Below are 15,989 nucleotides of genomic sequence, written 5' to 3' on the forward strand. Positions count from 1 at the left end.
GGTGCGCGAGCTTCATTGAGGGTAGCCGTCCGAACGCTTATCTATATCCATAGATATTCGACTTCCCTTGATGGGTGCTTATCGTCATCCAGGATCGGGTCCGGGGCCCTCTGGGGCACGCTGCACAACCGGAGTTCAAAATGGTCCAGGATGGTAGTGACATAAGGTTGAATCTTTGTTCGCCTCTCGCCCAGAAAGGAACTTCGCTTTCTGGTACATGGTTACAATGAAACTGTCTTTTCAATCAACATGTACGGGTAAGCAACCGATCGAGTGGTCACCGGTCAGCTGCTAGATTTGCCCCAACACGTGTTCAAGCTTGCAAGCCCTTATCAATTTGTCATGATCTTAAAAGCAGGACAGAGCACACCCTATTGGCATCACTGATTTCCTCGCTATGCCATGATGCTCCTTTGTCTGTTGTCAGAGCGTCCCACTAACCTATTCCACACAGCCTACATGGCACATGACCCCGATATCGCGATTCGCCTCACGCAATATACAATACTCTCCCATGTCGTTTCAAAGGAGGATAGTCTTACTATATCGCCCATTCACTCAGTTACAGCCATCGAACACAAGATGCTCGTATCACATTTTGGTCAGTGAAATAATTGCTCTTCGAACCGTGCAGTTCTAACTCATGACGCATTCCATGCCTTTCCACGCCGAGATTCTGTTCTCGTAGAACATTCCAGATGGAAAATATCAGTGATGCGATGTTGTTTTATCTACTTTTCACCATCTTCGGGAGCATTCGAGGCGTCCATGGATATCCTGTGGGTGCCAAACTGGCACGCTGTGTATCATCTATACGAGGAGAACTCGCACTGTAACAGTATACCAGTAACACTGATATTGGATCATTGTTACTGGTTTGCTAATACAGTGTGGAGACTCAGATGTTGTGATTATGCTTTCCCGGCAGGTGAAGAATCGTCCCAATGCCACGATGCATGCTTTCATTGCCTCGTGATCCCAGTAGGACGATCAGATCAGAGTCGGTGATACCTCTCTTCCATGTGGCTTTTACTACGCATCTACTTCCATCCGTAAGTATGTCACTTGTGCTGCAGTGTCCTACCAAAGCTTATCCTTAAGTTAGGTACTGGTGCGTGTCAAGATCTTAAATATTCGCATATCCGCTACGTATATATGTATTATTACTTCGTATCTGTGCAAATGATTGACAGTTCTCAATCACAGCGGCTCTCCTCTTAATTCGCAGGATGGGCCGCGTTAGCAGCGCACGAAATGCATCCACCAAGACGTCCAGGTCGATCGAGTCGAGGGTACAGCATGCTGAATCGCAATCAAGGCCTTCAAGATGAATACCGGAAGGAGTAGAGTTCAAGACAAAGGTGAAGCCTTGAATTCTGGACATCGCTGCTACCTGTGGTATGCATAGCCTGTATTAGTGAGTAGCATATATCGTGTCTAATTTCTCTGCTGAATTTCAGGTGAAAACTTGTCATATCAGCCCAGGACGATTTCGACCGTAACGATCCAAGTGCTTGCCTGACTACCTTTCGAAGGCTAAGATGACCTCCCATCCAAGAATGATCATCGATCATCACCAAGACTAGCAAGCTGTTAGTCCCACACACGTTCATTGATTATTTCCCAGTGAATTAAAATCATGTTCAACACTTTCTCAATCTCTTTCGTGGTTTAGAGTGGTCCAGCATTTAATCAGAGGCATGTCAAGCACAAAGAGGTTTGCGCCGACGCCTATCACCTGATTCTTAAATCGTGTCCAGCCCCATTTCACGAGCAATCCCGTATCGCTTGGCTATCACGTCGATTATCAGACATGTCATCCAGAGTCAATACTATGCCGTGCAGTTTCTTGAATCCAGTCCCACACTTCTCTGCGATTTATATTCGACCTTGGCCACCGCACCTTTTATCATTGGACAGAGACATCTTGCTCGCCAGAGGCTCAATTCGACAACATCGATTGTAAGACTAACTAGCAGCTCGAGTTTGGAACAGTAATTTGGATGCAGGAGAGTGCACTTGTACAGTTGTGCGATCGATCAAGTCCAAGGTAGGATGTACATACTTGCCAGGCACTCGAGGAATAGACAGACGGGAAGAGTGGCGCACGAGACATGTAGCACTAGAATTTGGAGTTAATCATGTTTCTACGACTGCTTGAGATGAAAATCGAGATTTCACGGCATAGCGTTGAAGCTAAGGCGAGATCGAGGAGGTTGTGAACTGAAATACAGACACGGCGTGAACGAAGAGACAACAATAATTATAAAAAAACCAGATGTAAAAATGAGATAACTGTCCAGATGCTGTAGTGTCGATGCTCATCGGCCAGTGGGGGAGATGTACAACAAATTGCACGAGTCATATGACGGGGAAACAAGGTTGATGATGTAGTTGCGAGATGATATGAAGAAGAGATAAGAGTACAGAAAAACTAGAAGCAAAGCTGAAATAGTCGTGTACCTGCATTAATGACCATCGGCGTGTGGGGGAGATGTACAACAATGAAACAGCTCGAAGTGAGCTCGCAGTGGAAGAGGTCATGACTGCACCACCGCTGCACAGGAGCAGGAGCAGGGGCAGGAGGTGTCGCGGACGCCGAGGGGGCGTCAAGCTGAGTCCGCAATGATGACACTTGGGCCTAGGATTAACCTTGCGGATGGCCTTGCTGCTGCTGTGTTGGTTGTGTGTTGGCATCGGCGTGTTGAGATGCGCAGCAGAGAAAAAGCACGAGATGAGCCAAGAACCGGACGGGTAGTGAATGCGGATATCTTGGACATGGTGTAGTAGAATTAGTACCTGGAGCAGGCGGTGTTGCGGACGACCCCTGGCCGTGTGATTGGGTTTGCTGCTGTGTTGTTCGTGGCGGCGGCGGAGCAGTAAATATAACCTGGACAGAAATCATTAAACTAAGATGATGGGAAATGCACGCGAAAAAATGCATACCTCTCTATCCCTTACTGCAGCAACTTTGACGATAGGAGGACCGCGAGAGAAGATAGACCGCCTGGGGTGTTGCACGAGTTCGGTTGCATCGTCAGTATCGCGGTGGGAGCGGCGGAAAGGCGACCGAAGGCGACCAAAGAGCGCACTCGCACTCCCCAAAGAAGGCGCGAGAGGGTGGGGACGGCGGGCAGAGGAATGATGATGGTTACCGTACATTCCGGAGGACTGAAATCAAGAGGTCAGAACAGGAACCGATTAAAAATGCTGATGACGCACATAAGCACCATCTGTTATGCCATTGAAAAAACCTGGCGAAAGTTCATCATCCTCGGCCTGCGTAGCATCCGCCTACATAGAATATCAAGGTTACAACCATTGGGAAGGTTGAGAAAATATCACGTACATCCATTAATGACTCTTGAGCTGCAACCTGCGAGTGGGAGATTAGCGTAGTTTTGACTAAAGAACCACGAGCTTTACATCAGATAAAGAATGGAGGAGGTCTTCAAGCCCAGCTTCTTTGAGGATGGCGTGAATGTCCCATGTGTACGCGTTTTCATTTTGGCAACCAGTGACTAGCAGCTTTCCATCACCGGAAAGGGCTGCGGAGCGCAGATCTTCTTTGTGCTGGAGGGGTGGTCCGACTTGGAGGTTGGTGTCAAGATTCCATAGACGCGCTGTTTTTATCATTTGATGCACTTGCAATGAGGCGTTCGTTCGGAGACAGGGAGATGGCGTAGACAAAGTGTTGGTGACCCTCAAGGACAGCGATTTCCTCCCAAGTGGCTGTGTTGAATATCCTAATTAGGCCATATGAACCGGAGATAAGCCTGTTTCCTTCCGACGTCCAGGCCAAGCTGTAAACTTCGTTATGTTTGAGTGTGTTGAACAGTTCGCTTGTCTTTGCATCCCAGATTTTGACGTCCCACCCCCCCGTTGCAATTTTTGTTGCATCGGGCGAGTATATCGCTGCGTTCACCCACTTGTCCCCAGTTTTGATTGTCAGCACAGTTTTGGCCGCTCTTGACATCCCAAACTCTTGCTGTCCCATCCAAGGATCCGCTCAGCACTTGATTACTATCTCCACTCCAGCACAATGACCGCACATTATCGGTGTGTTCTGCCCATTTGGCGATAACCTTCCTCGTCTTGGCATCCCATAACTTCACTTCCCCGTCACCGCATCCACTTGCAACTGTCTTGCCATCTGAAGATAGTGCCATGGACCACACTCCTGCGTTACTCCCATCTTTCCAGCCCTTTCCTATCTGTGTGCCGCTCTCTATGTCCCATAGTCGGAGTGAGCCGTCTGTCGAACATGTCATGCTGTGTCGTCCGCCAGGTAGGTGCGCGACACCGCTTACCCAGTCAGTATGACCTTGCATCATCCGGCGTGGCGCGATCGCTGGCGCCTCACTGATGGAGGAAGACATAGTTTTACACTCGGAGTCTCAACCACGGTAGATCGGGGACTATGTTTGCGAGAGACGCTGTTGGATCTTTGAGACCGGGTTATCCAACAGTAGTGACAATTGCAGGTGAGTCCAGGGGCCTATCTTCTGTCTCTTTGGCGCTCGTCAGAAGCATGCAAGCCATTGCTCATGAAACAGCTCACTTGCAGGAATCCAGTCCTCGCCTAGTCAACAGCTTTGGGACTGTATGCAGGAGTTGTTGCGCCGTTATCCAAGAATGCACAAGAGAGTCTTGTGGGTCGCTGGTAAGCATGTGGTCAGTTTTAACCTACAGAAGAGCCTAGAGTATCATACGGGAAGCACCGTCTAGACGAATCCAGTGCTCAATCACCAGCGATTCAAAGGGGGTTTGGTTGGGAGTTCAACGTTTAGAGGCTGGACACTCGTTCGTTCTGGCTGTCTTTTAAGGTGGGTCTCATGTGTCCTCGTGTTTGCTTCACAGCTCGTTGCTGTAGATCAAGTGCCTCGGCGCTCAAGTGTGCGATGGTACTATGTCTATCTTCCTATAAGTAAGGACTACATTCGAGTTGATGGTTGATTATAGACGGTGTGCCCCGCACTCCCTACCCACTCCGCATGTTTTCTTCTGGTCTGTGTATGAACTCGATTGCCATCAAACATTTTAGGGTATATGCAAGCAGTGCAGCTTGCCAATAATATCAGCACCCATGACGGAGTTGTTGTTTCCAACGGAAGTCATGGTGTGTATCACTACTTCGCTTCATTGCGCAAGTTCGGACAGTACGCTGGATTACAGTCATGATTCTAGCCCGCTTCCTTTTTACCCCTTTACTACCGTAATATTCTGGACCCTCGCCTCTCGACCAAGAAGATACCATCGTCACACCCATTTTTAGCTGTGAATTCATGCAGACCCTTGTGCGACTTGCCGTATGAAATTCGATATCCGGAATCATTTCGATAAGGTCTATGAGATATGAATTTGATTTCATCCTGTGGTGTATGCATTGTTCTCATTGTTTTACATCTAGGAAGAGGCGCAATCTAGATGTTGCTACAGTGCATTTATTGATTGATCCTTTTCCCAAAAACAATATACCATCTTCATCGTGAGTAGCAGCGGACCTGATGTGTGAAGATGAGTGGTACCAAAAGTTCACATGAATGCAATTTCGTGGCAACGTTGAACCCTGTGTACTCGTCTTGGTGGAGACTGTATATTCAGGACAATTCGATCACTATTCAATCAACCTCGCAAGGTCCGCCTTGCCCCACACAAGGCAGTGACAGCTCATCACATGTATCGCATACGACCATCATGATGTCATCACACCCCATCTTCTTGCTGTATGATATATCTGATATCTATTCTAATTAGGCCAAATTGATGCGGAGATAAGTTTCTTTCCATCCGGACTTCGACTTTTCGCCCCGTTCGCCCCATTTGTGTCATTCATGCCATTCGTAATTTGTTCGTAATCAGTCTGAATTTTCTTCACTTACCTTTGTGCATCCTTTGCTATATATCGGAGGAAAATTTATAAGGATGATCTCCGCATCAACCACCCAGAGATGGGCGAGTATCGACTCTGTGACTGTTATAAAGGGCGCAGTTTCACGAAATCCGAAGGCCTTGAGACAACTATTAGATGAATGTGAGTCTGCCATCACTATTTCTCACTCCTGAACTACACGAGCTGTGCAGCCCAGCACTACGCTGTTCCCACTGACTCTTGGTTAATCCTACGCGAGTACACGATCACCGAGCTGCACCTGACTCTCAATGCTGGAAAATGGAATTATGACAACGGGGGCATCCTCATGAGGCCGGAATTGGCACTGGAGCTGAGCTATGGGCTTGAGTAGGCGCTAGTGAGGTAACGTGTGTATACTCAATGACTAGATATGATCATGTTCATTCATTCAATCTGTCAGAGTGGATGAACGATGGTGTGGTCTTTGAAACACACTTTCAGCACTCTTTTGCGCTTCTCTTGGGTCGCTGGATTCCAGACGGTCGTTTTCCCTTTATCCGGGTCTACTCCCTATTTTTGCACCACACAAACTTCGGCACGCCTCGCTTCTTTCGGAGAATGTTTGCACGGACAATATAACGCCCTTCTTGAAGTTACTTCTGTGCAAGAGCCATGCAGGGCTTACTGCACTTCTCAATCAATCTTCAGAAGGTGTTTGATGCGGACTGGCATGGCATGGGGATTCATGTGATACGGAAGGAAGGTGTCCAGCCCACATATGTCACGAGCAATCCCGTATCCCGTTTCTTGCGTCAATTATCAGACATCTCGCCAACATGTCGTGTGTTTTGTTGCGCCCCAATCATTTGTGAATTACATTTCGGTTTCAACCTTGACCTCCCGACTTTTCATCATTGGACGGAGACACCTTACCCGTCAGAGGCTCAATTCTCCCATAAGACTAGCTGATAAATAGAGTTTGTAATAGTGTTGTGGATGTCTATGGATGAGCGGACTCGAGTCTGAGATCAAACTATTCTCGTCCCGTAAAGTACAGGCCAGTCCCGGTATCATCGTCTGCAGAAAATCATATAACGGAAGATCGCTGCAAGATCACCATAATCGCAAAAGAACCAGATGCAAAGATGAACTAAGTGTCCATATGCTACAGTATTAATGCTCATATGCATGCCGAGGAGATGTAGAGCAGAACGAACGAACGAACGAAATGGATTGGCAATGGAAGGGGCCGTGGCTACGCGCTTGCTGCAACTGGTGAGGCCGCACGAGTATCAAGAGCAGTAGGTGTTGCGGACGTCGAGGGGGCGGTAGGTTCAGTCTGCGATGATAGTGCATGGGCCTGGGCTTGACCTTACGATTGACCTTGCTGCTGTTGCTGCATTGATTGTGCATTGGTGTCGGCGTGTTGAGGAGATGCGCAGCAGAGAAAAAGCACGAGATGAGCCAACAATCGGACGGGTAGTGAATACGGATATCTTGGACGTGGTGTAGTAGGCTTAGTACCTGGAGCATGTTGCGTCGTGGATGACTCCTCGCCTTTCGATTGGCTTTGCTGCTGTGTTTTTTGTGGCGGCGGCGGAGCAGTAAATATAACCTGGACAGAAATAATTAAACTACGGCGATTGTAAACGCACTGAGGAGACATACCTCCCTGTCCCGCACTGCAGCCACTTCGACAACATGGGGATGCCTTTGGTACTGCGAGAGTTCAATTTCTTCATTGGTATGGGGTTGAAGGCGGAAGAGTGAGGACAGACGATCGATGAGTGCATCTGGACGTAAACCCGAAGGGGTTGTGGGGTGATATGAGGGTTCTTCGTCGGCGTTAAGTCGAAGGCGGGGCAAAAGTGAGGACAGGCGAGCGAGGACTGCATGTAGATCTACCCGCGAAGGCGTGGAGGGTTGCTGAAGTTCATCTGCTGCATCATTTTCGGGTGGGGAGCGGTGGATGAGCGAGGACAGGCGAGCGAAAAGCACACGGGGATGTAACCCCGAAGGCATTGAGGGTTGCAGAAGTTCTGTCGCTTCAGGTTGAAAGCGACGAAAGAGCAAGGAAAGGCGAGCGAGGAGTGCACTTGCAGAGGAATGAGGGTGAGTACCACCTGATGGGGAGGGCTGAGAGCACAGAGATCAGGAAATGAATTATTTAATAGATGATTACACACATCATCGGCTTCCATGCTGTCGAAAAACCTTGGTGAAAGTTCATCAACACCGCCGAACTCGTCGTGACATCGCGTAGCGCCAGCCTGGAATATTGATGTTATAATGACTGAGAAGGATCAGAAATACTTCACGTACTTCCAAAAACGACTTGTCACTGAGCGAAGAACGGGGGGTGCGCTCTGTTCCTGAATCACCTTGAGATGCTTCCTGTTCAAGTAGACAATGTCAGTGAGTGAGTGAGTGAGTGAGTTATGTGTTTATGCTCACAATATTGGTATTAATGGGCAGTTGGTCTTCAAGGCCAGCTTCTTTGAGGATGACGTGAATGTCCCATGTGTACGCGTTTTTTGTTTTGGCAACCAGTGACTAAAACTTTTCCATCAGCAGAAAGGGCTGCGCAGCGCACGAAATGATTGTGCTTGAGAGGTGGTCCGACTGGGAAGTTCGTGTCGAGGTTCCATAGACGCGTTGTGTTATCGAGCGATGCACTTGCAAGGAGGCGTTCATTCTGAGACAAGGAGATGGCGTAGACCCAGTGTCTGTGGCCAGGCTCAAGGATGGCGATCTCCTCCCAAGTGGCTGTGTCGAATATCCTAATCTGGAGTGAACCGGAGATAAGTTTCTTTCCGTCCGACGTCCATGCTAAACTGCAAACTTGAATCTTATGGTGTTTGAGCGTCTTGAACAGTTTGCCTGTCTTTGCATCCCAGATTTTGACTGCGTCCTCGTCGCGTCCGCCCGTCGCAATTTTTGTCGCATTTGGCGAGCATACCACCGCGTTCACCCACAAGTGCCCAGTTTTGATTGTCAGGACAGTTTTGCCGCTCTCGACATCCCAGACTCTTGCCGTCCCATCCCAAGATCCGCTCAACACTTGATTACCATCTGCACTCCAGGACAATGCACCTACAACATGGGTGTGTCTTGTCCATTTGGCAATAGCCTTCCTCGTCTCGACATTCCATAAACTCACTTTCCCATTGTTGCTTCCAGTTGCAACTGTCTTGCCGTTGGAAGACAATGCTATGGACCACACTCCCCCGTTATTCTCATCTCGCCAATCCTCACCTATCTGTGCGCCGCTCTCTAGGTCCCATAGTCGGAGTGAACCGTCAGTCGAACATGTGATGATCCGTTGTCCGCCAGGCAGGTGCACAACACCGTTTACCCATCTGGTATGACCTCGCATCGTATGACGTGGTGTAATCGCTGGTGTCTCACTGGTAGGGGAAGACATGGTCAGCGCTGGGGTTCTAAGTACTGCAGATCGGGGAATGTGTATATGAGGGAGGTCTTCCGGGATTTTGGAATCAGACCAGGCCATCCTCCAACGGGGAATATTGCTGTTGAGTCCAGAGGCGTAATTTCTTTCAATTTAGTGCTTGTCAGAAGCATGCAAGTCATTGCTCATGAGATAGCTCACTTACAGGAATCCAGTCTTCGCCTAGAATACAACTTCGGGGCTGTGTATGCGGGAGTCGCTGCGCCGTTGTTCGAGAATGCACAAGAGGTTCTTGCAGGTCACTGGTAAGCAAGTGGTCAGTTTTAACTTGCAGAAAAGCCTGGAGCATCACTCACGAGAAGCACTGTCTAGACGAACTCAGTGCTCAATCACCAGCGTTCAGGGGGCGTTTGGTTGGGAGTTGAGGAATCTGGACACTCGTTCGTTCATGCTGTCTTCTATCCTGTGTATGCTTCACAGCTTAAATGCTGTGCATATGAAGCGCTCAGGTCCGCAACACGTATAGATTACGTTGATTATGGCAAACATTCGAGGGGGTGCCGCAATCCCTCTCCTCTCCACTTGTTTCTTTCTTCCGCACTCAACAATGCCAAATCAACCCAAAGCTTGCCGTGGTCATATTTTCTCATAAGCCAGGATGATCGGCGGGTTTCAAAACATGACACTTTACTGCTTTCCCCACCATCTAACCCTGTTCTGCTAATTCTGTGGTCGCTAGGAATCTAGTGAGTATTATTGTTTCACCACTTTTTGCATTCGTGTTTTGAGGCGTGGTCGGATACTTAAATCACACTGAGTCCAGGTTTCCAAACTTCAAATGTCAGCTTTGTCTGCTTATCACGTCACCATATGACTATTTTGACTATTTTGACCCTACCAATCTGCGTGGTTGCCTACCCCTACAAAGTTCAATTAATCAAGACCGGGGACAAACATGTGTCCGCGGTGATTTGCTCGGGCCATTCATCAAAAATCGCGATGGGCAAATGGAACAAGGATCCAACAAAATTTTGGGATGCCAAGATGGGGAAGCTCCTTTCCGCACTACATACTTACAACCGTTTTTATCAATTAGGACCTTGACCTGGACGTTTATCGATGATTTTTGAAGATGATTTTGCTGCTCTTGACGTCTTATACTCTTTCTGTTCCATACCAGCGCTCGCTATTAGTTACCATCTGCACTCCAGTACTCCAGTGCAATACTGACGACACACTCTGGGTGTACTCTGTCCATTAGGCGATGACCTTTCCCGTCTCGACACCTCACAACCTCACTTTCCCATCTTCACTTCTGCTTGCATCTAGCAACAGTAATTGCCGGTGAGTCGACGTGCTATATTCTGTCACTCAAGCCCTCATCTGCCAAACAGCTTGCTAATAGGAATTACATCCTCACCCACAAGAAAGGTCCGAGACAATGTATGCTGGTGTTGCTGGGCGTATTTAGGTGGTCAGCTTTGCCCTGCAGAGTATCACTCATGGGAAGCACCGTTCAGACATCCTCTGTACTCAATCACCAGCGATCAGTGGGCGTTGGGATTAGAGTCGGGGAAGTTGGGCACCACTTCGTTTCGTCGTTTAAGGTGGGTCCCATCTGTCATGCTGTGTCCGCTTTGCCGTGTAGAGATAGCGCCCCGGTCTGTCACTGGCGATATGCATGTCTTCAACTGAGACAGGCTGTATCCTGGAGCCTGTCGTACCACTAATATGTAGACCTCTCCCTCGCCACTAAGTGGGTTTGAAGTGAACAGAACTTTGGCCGCCGAGTTACCAATCGAATGCTGTGATATTCAGAAGACATGATCCTTGTTACCACTTCTAATCAGCGCAACATACATAGGCAATGCCCTTCTATATGATGCCACATTTTCAGACTTCCCAAGCAATCAGATTTTTCTGAACCCCACTATCATGAGCTGGAAGTCGTTGTCCGATCTCAAGCAAACACAACGTACTGTCTTCGTCGCGCGATAGAAAAAAAAATCCTGTCATTCGGCAGGTTCGAACCTGCGCAGGCTGGGAGAAACAGATTTTGATTCCGTTGTGGTGACCACTTGGCTAACACCAGTTAACACCTTGTCGTCGGCAGGTTTCAAACCCCTACAGTCCAAGAGAAACAGATTTCGATTCTGTTGCGGTAGCTCACTTGGCTAAGACTAGTCCAGATGAGCCTCTGATGAGACCACCCACGAGTGAATGTTGCGATAGAAAAAACTTGTCGTCGGCAGGTTTCAAACCTGCGCAGTCCAAGAGATACAGATTTCGATTCTGTTGCGGCAACCATGTTGGCTAAGACCGCTTCCCAAAAGTTCCCAAGTCGAGATGAACCTCCGAAGAACTTGCCCAAGGTGTAATAAGAGTTAAAATCGTTTGTCTTTGTCGGCGGGTTTCAAATCCGCACCACCCGAGATAGCATATTTCTGATCTGTTCTGATGCTGGTAAGCGACCTGAAGGATCCATCGATGAGTGAATGTTGAAGGCGTGGTAAAAGGAAAAATATGGTCGAGCAGGTTTCGAACCTGCAACAAATTTCTGTCACGTAATGCTTACCACTTGCCAGCTAAGACTGGTCAACGAAGAACTTCCGTCATGCATATTGTACGGTTTCAAAAAAGCATATGCATGAGTGTATGTGATTAAGTGGGGAGTCTGGTGACTGACCATGCCTATAATCTTTCCTGGTGACAGACACCAGATTACCTACTTTCCTTCCAATTTTCATAATGGTATCTAACATTTTCCTCCGTCAGCATCAAAGCACTATCATCCGTCCCTTGGATCAAGTATTTAAGGAATACGTCGACTCGGACGGCATTTTCGTACCAGAAGGCTCGGAAAACCTGTCAGTTGACTAGCCATACCATCTGTCTCAATCGTACTCACTTCCCACCGTCCCGCAGAAAGCTCTCTTTCGGATCAAGAAGAAAAGGACCACGACAAGGATGATGATGCGGTCGGACGATCCTTCTCCTTCCCCGATCTAGAGGAGCGTATAAGACAAGTCATCGAAAAATATGGCGTAGTCTTCCCTAAGCTCAATTTTTCTTCACCAAGGGTCAGCCAATTGCATATACATCCTTGTTCACATCAAGACAAAGTTGTTTACCAAGGAATTCATGGTCAGTGTCACTGCTCCGTAAATACCCCCTCAGGACGAAGTTACTTCGCTGTATTGCAGCCGCTTCATTTTCACCTCCCAGTCCGTAAATTCTGCACCTCGTTCTATCTCAAATGATATCCTACCGTTACGTTAATTCAGCTACGGTTGCAGATAGACCCGTTGTGACTTCAGTATGACGCTGACATCTGGAATGAATCAATAAGGTTTACGGGATGCCTTTGAATTCGTTTGCGAGTGGGACATCTTGAGTCGAAGCATCATTCTAGATGCGGACTCCCTCGACTTGCACCCGACTGGCGATCGCGATGGCTGCTGAACCAACCTTAAAGAACATGGAATGCATACCTGTGTCTCGTGTGCAGTGCGTTCACAATCGTTATACAGTAGCATGCGCCAGACGTTCGGATGTCAATATCAATGATGAAATGGATATTCTACGAGTACCTAGTCAGCAAGATCCAGAGGGTTATGACAAGCTGATAGGTGAGCGATCACGCCAATAGTAGTATTACATCAGTGAGATCTGATGCCCGATGAGGCCGAGGGTTGATGGAGAGGTGCTTGATCAAGGGTAGTCCCTGAACACCTTATCTGTATCCATAGATGCCAAATCTCTACCCTGGATAGCTATAGGTACTTATGGACATCAGGTATCGAATACGGGGAGCTTCTGGGACACGCTGCACAATCTAAGTTCAATACAGTTGAATCTCTGTTCGCCGCTCAAGCGCTCACCCAGAAAGGAACTTTCGCTTTCTACGGTCAGCGCTAGCTGCCAGATTCATTTGCCCCAACACATGTTCAAGCCCTTATCAATTTGTCATTACTTTACATGAAAGTAGGACCGAGCACATCCTAAATATTGCTATGCTCCTTCGTCCAATCATGTCAGAGCGTCCCACTGACCTATTCTACAGTATACATGACACATGACCTACACAACAATCTCCCACATTATTTCAGAGGATGGTTCTTAATTCATCCAGTTACAGCCATATGCATCGAACACAAGATGCTCGTATCACATTTTGTTCGGTTAGAATAATCGCTCTTCGGACTATACAGTTCTAATGATACATTCCATGCCTTTCCACGAGATCCTGTTCTCATAGAACACTCCAGATAGAAAAGATCAGTGACGCAATACTGTTTCTCCCTGCCTTTCACCATCTTCAGGAACGCTTGAGGTGTCCATAGCCATTCTGTATCTAACGTATGTGCAAGGAGAACTCGCATTGTAGTTGCAAACCAGTAGCACTGGTATTCAACCATTGTTGCTGGTTCGCTGATACAGTGCGGAGACTTAGACAACAGTTGGGAGGGTGCAGTTGTGCGATCGATGAATCTAAGGCAGAATGTACATACGTGCCATCGGGTACCCGAAAAATATGTGCCAACAGGATGAGTGATGCACGAGATGTACAGCATCATTTGCAGCTAGAACATGTTTCTAGAGATGAGAGTCGGACGTCGAGGTTTCACGGTATAGCGTTGAAGGCAACCTGAGATCGAGGTTGTGAAATCAAATACCACATTCTCAATGTGAACAACGAGATAACAAGAATTACCAAAGAACCAAATGCAAAGATGAGATAAGTGTCCATATGCTTCAGTGTTAATACCCATCAGGATATACAGTAGAAAAAAGAACAAAACAAGTCTGCAATGGAAGGGATCGTGACTACGCACTTCCTGCAACTGGTGAGGCAGTATGAGTATCAAGAGCAGGAGGTGTCGCGGACGCGGACGGGGCGGCAGGCTGAGTCTGTGATGAGTCGGATGACACCTGGTCCTGGACTTGACCTTGCGATTGACCTTGCTGCTGCGTGGTTGTGTATTTCGATTGGCGTGTCGAGGAGATTGCGCAGCAGAGAAAAAGTACGAGATGAGCCAACAGCCGGACGGGCAGTGAATGCGCATATCTTGGACGTGGTGTCGTAGGATCAGTACATGGAGTAGGTGGTGTTATGGACGACCCCTGGGCGTGTGATCGGGTTTCCTGGTGTGTTTTTTGTGGCGGCGGCGGCGGAGCGGTATATATAACCTGGATATAAATCATTAAATCACAGCGATGGGAAATGCGCGCAAACAAATGTATACCTCCGAGTCTCTGACCTCCACTGCAGAAAATTCGATTGATACGAGGACCACGAGAGAAGGTGGGCTACCTTGGGCGTTGCTGGAGTTTGGTTGCATCGTTTGTTGCGAGGAGAGCGACGGAAAGGTGACCAAAGGCGACGAAAGAGCGTACTCTCACTCCCAAAGAGGGTGTGAGACAGTGGGAATGGCGGGCAGAGGAATAGTGATAGTTACCGTATGCTCTGGAGGACTGAAATCAAGAGGTTAGAACAAGAACTTAGTAAAAACACTGATACGCACACGAGCACCGTTTGTCACGTCGTTGAAAATCCTGGCGAAAGATCATCATTCTCGCCCTGCATAGCATCTGCCTAAATGGAATATCAAGGTTACAACCTTTGGGAAGGTTGAGAAACGGATTACGTACATCCATTAATAACTCTTGAGATCAGCGTAGTTTTGACTGAAAAATCGTGGACTTTACATCAGATAAAGGTTGGAGGATGGCGTGAATGTCACATATGTACGCGTTTTCGTTTTTACAAACAGTGACTAACAGCTTTCCATCAGCGGAAAGTGCTGCGCAGCGCACATCACCTTCATGTTGGATGCGTGGTCCGACTGGGAGGTTGATATCCAGATTCCATAGACGCGTTGTGTGATCAACAGATGCACTTGCAAGGAGGCGGTCGTTGCGAGACGAGGAGATGGTGTCGATGAGGTCGTCATGATCCTTCAGGATGGCGATCTGCTCCCAAGTGGCTGTGTCGGATATACTAATCTGGAATGAACCGGAGATGAGTTTCTTTCCATCAGATGTCCAGGCCAAGCTCTACCCTTGATAAGTAGGTGTGGACATAGGAATTTAATATTCATGTTCATCAAGCGCTTCGAAGCACTCATGTAACTCGCGTCACGCGTTTGCAGTCTCACAAATCCAGTCACGGTACTTGCTGTATAGATTAATATTTGAACCGCGCTGTACCTAATTACATACACATACACATAGTAAGTTTTCTCCTTCCTCTTCTTCCACAGCCCCGTGCTCTGTTCGCAGGAGGCAATCCCATATACTTATGGGTCAATTGCCCAGTCCTGTTAAACCTTCCATTGCGGTCTTGGATCTGATTGCTCTTCTGGAATATACAGGTTGGCATGCGGAGTTATTAAGGTCGAGACGCCTTCAACTGGAATCAGGGCGCAGGAAGTGGACCTCTCAGATGGCCCGAAGACGCATAGCAGATCAGAAACTGATTTGCCACCTGCGTGCCACTCGGCGAGATGTTTAACACCCCTTCTTGCAACACATCACTTACTATCACATGCTGCTCGGTCCGACCTCTAAAAATATTAGAACTCGCGACTCCTACGGTTATCTGTGATATACCTATAGCAAGACAAAGGCTGTAGGCATCACATCATAACTAGTCAGGTAGTGTTTGGATATCACATCTGGCTGCCCGGGTTCAAGCACTCATATTGATGTTTTCGGCATCAGCTG

The 15,989-nt window shown here is 47.9% G+C and overlaps 4 protein-coding genes across 4 annotated transcripts; 2 read left to right on the forward strand and 2 right to left on the reverse strand.

Moving 5' to 3' along the window:
• Nucleotides 1-2,404: 2,404 nt before the first annotated feature.
• DFJ58DRAFT_90648 (uncharacterized protein) lies at nt 2,405-3,675 on the reverse strand. The gene is made up of 5 exons (XM_041395013.1): nt 3,427-3,675; nt 3,350-3,376; nt 3,223-3,294; nt 2,947-3,171; nt 2,405-2,890 (listed from the first exon to the last, which is right to left on the reverse strand). Exons 1-5 carry the CDS (start codon nt 3,634-3,636, stop codon nt 2,648-2,650), a joined length of 777 nt encoding a protein of 258 aa, XP_041239158.1. The 5' UTR covers nt 3,637-3,675; the 3' UTR covers nt 2,405-2,647.
• Nucleotides 3,676-5,867: 2,192 nt separating this feature from the next.
• DFJ58DRAFT_858126 (uncharacterized protein) lies at nt 5,868-6,245 on the forward strand (the record flags this gene model as incomplete). Its single annotated transcript, XM_041393960.1, has 2 exons — nt 5,868-6,034; nt 6,085-6,245. Exons 1-2 carry the CDS (start codon nt 5,926-5,928, stop codon nt 6,243-6,245), a joined length of 270 nt encoding a protein of 89 aa, XP_041239159.1. The 5' UTR covers nt 5,868-5,925.
• Nucleotides 6,246-11,869: 5,624 nt separating this feature from the next.
• On the forward strand, nt 11,870-12,234 carry DFJ58DRAFT_708334 (uncharacterized protein; the record flags this gene model as incomplete). Its single annotated transcript, XM_041383780.1, has 2 exons — nt 11,870-12,130; nt 12,189-12,234. The coding sequence occupies exons 1-2, from the start codon at nt 12,012-12,014 to the stop codon at nt 12,232-12,234; spliced, it is 165 nt and encodes a 54-aa protein (XP_041239160.1). The 5' UTR covers nt 11,870-12,011.
• Nucleotides 12,235-14,573: 2,339 nt separating this feature from the next.
• On the reverse strand, nt 14,574-15,347 carry DFJ58DRAFT_732824 (uncharacterized protein; the record flags this gene model as incomplete). The annotated part of the gene is made up of 4 exons (XM_041386216.1): nt 14,574-14,738; nt 14,789-14,819; nt 15,046-15,264; nt 15,325-15,347. The coding sequence occupies 4 exons, from the start codon at nt 15,345-15,347 to the stop codon at nt 14,574-14,576; spliced, it is 438 nt and encodes a 145-aa protein (XP_041239161.1).
• Between the last annotated feature and the right edge of the window lie 642 nt (nt 15,348-15,989).

This window comes from Suillus subalutaceus, assembly GCF_016647625.1.
Source record: "Suillus subalutaceus strain FC151 chromosome Unknown DFJ58scaffold_133, whole genome shotgun sequence".
Taxonomy (NCBI): domain Eukaryota; kingdom Fungi; phylum Basidiomycota; class Agaricomycetes; order Boletales; family Suillaceae; genus Suillus; species Suillus subalutaceus.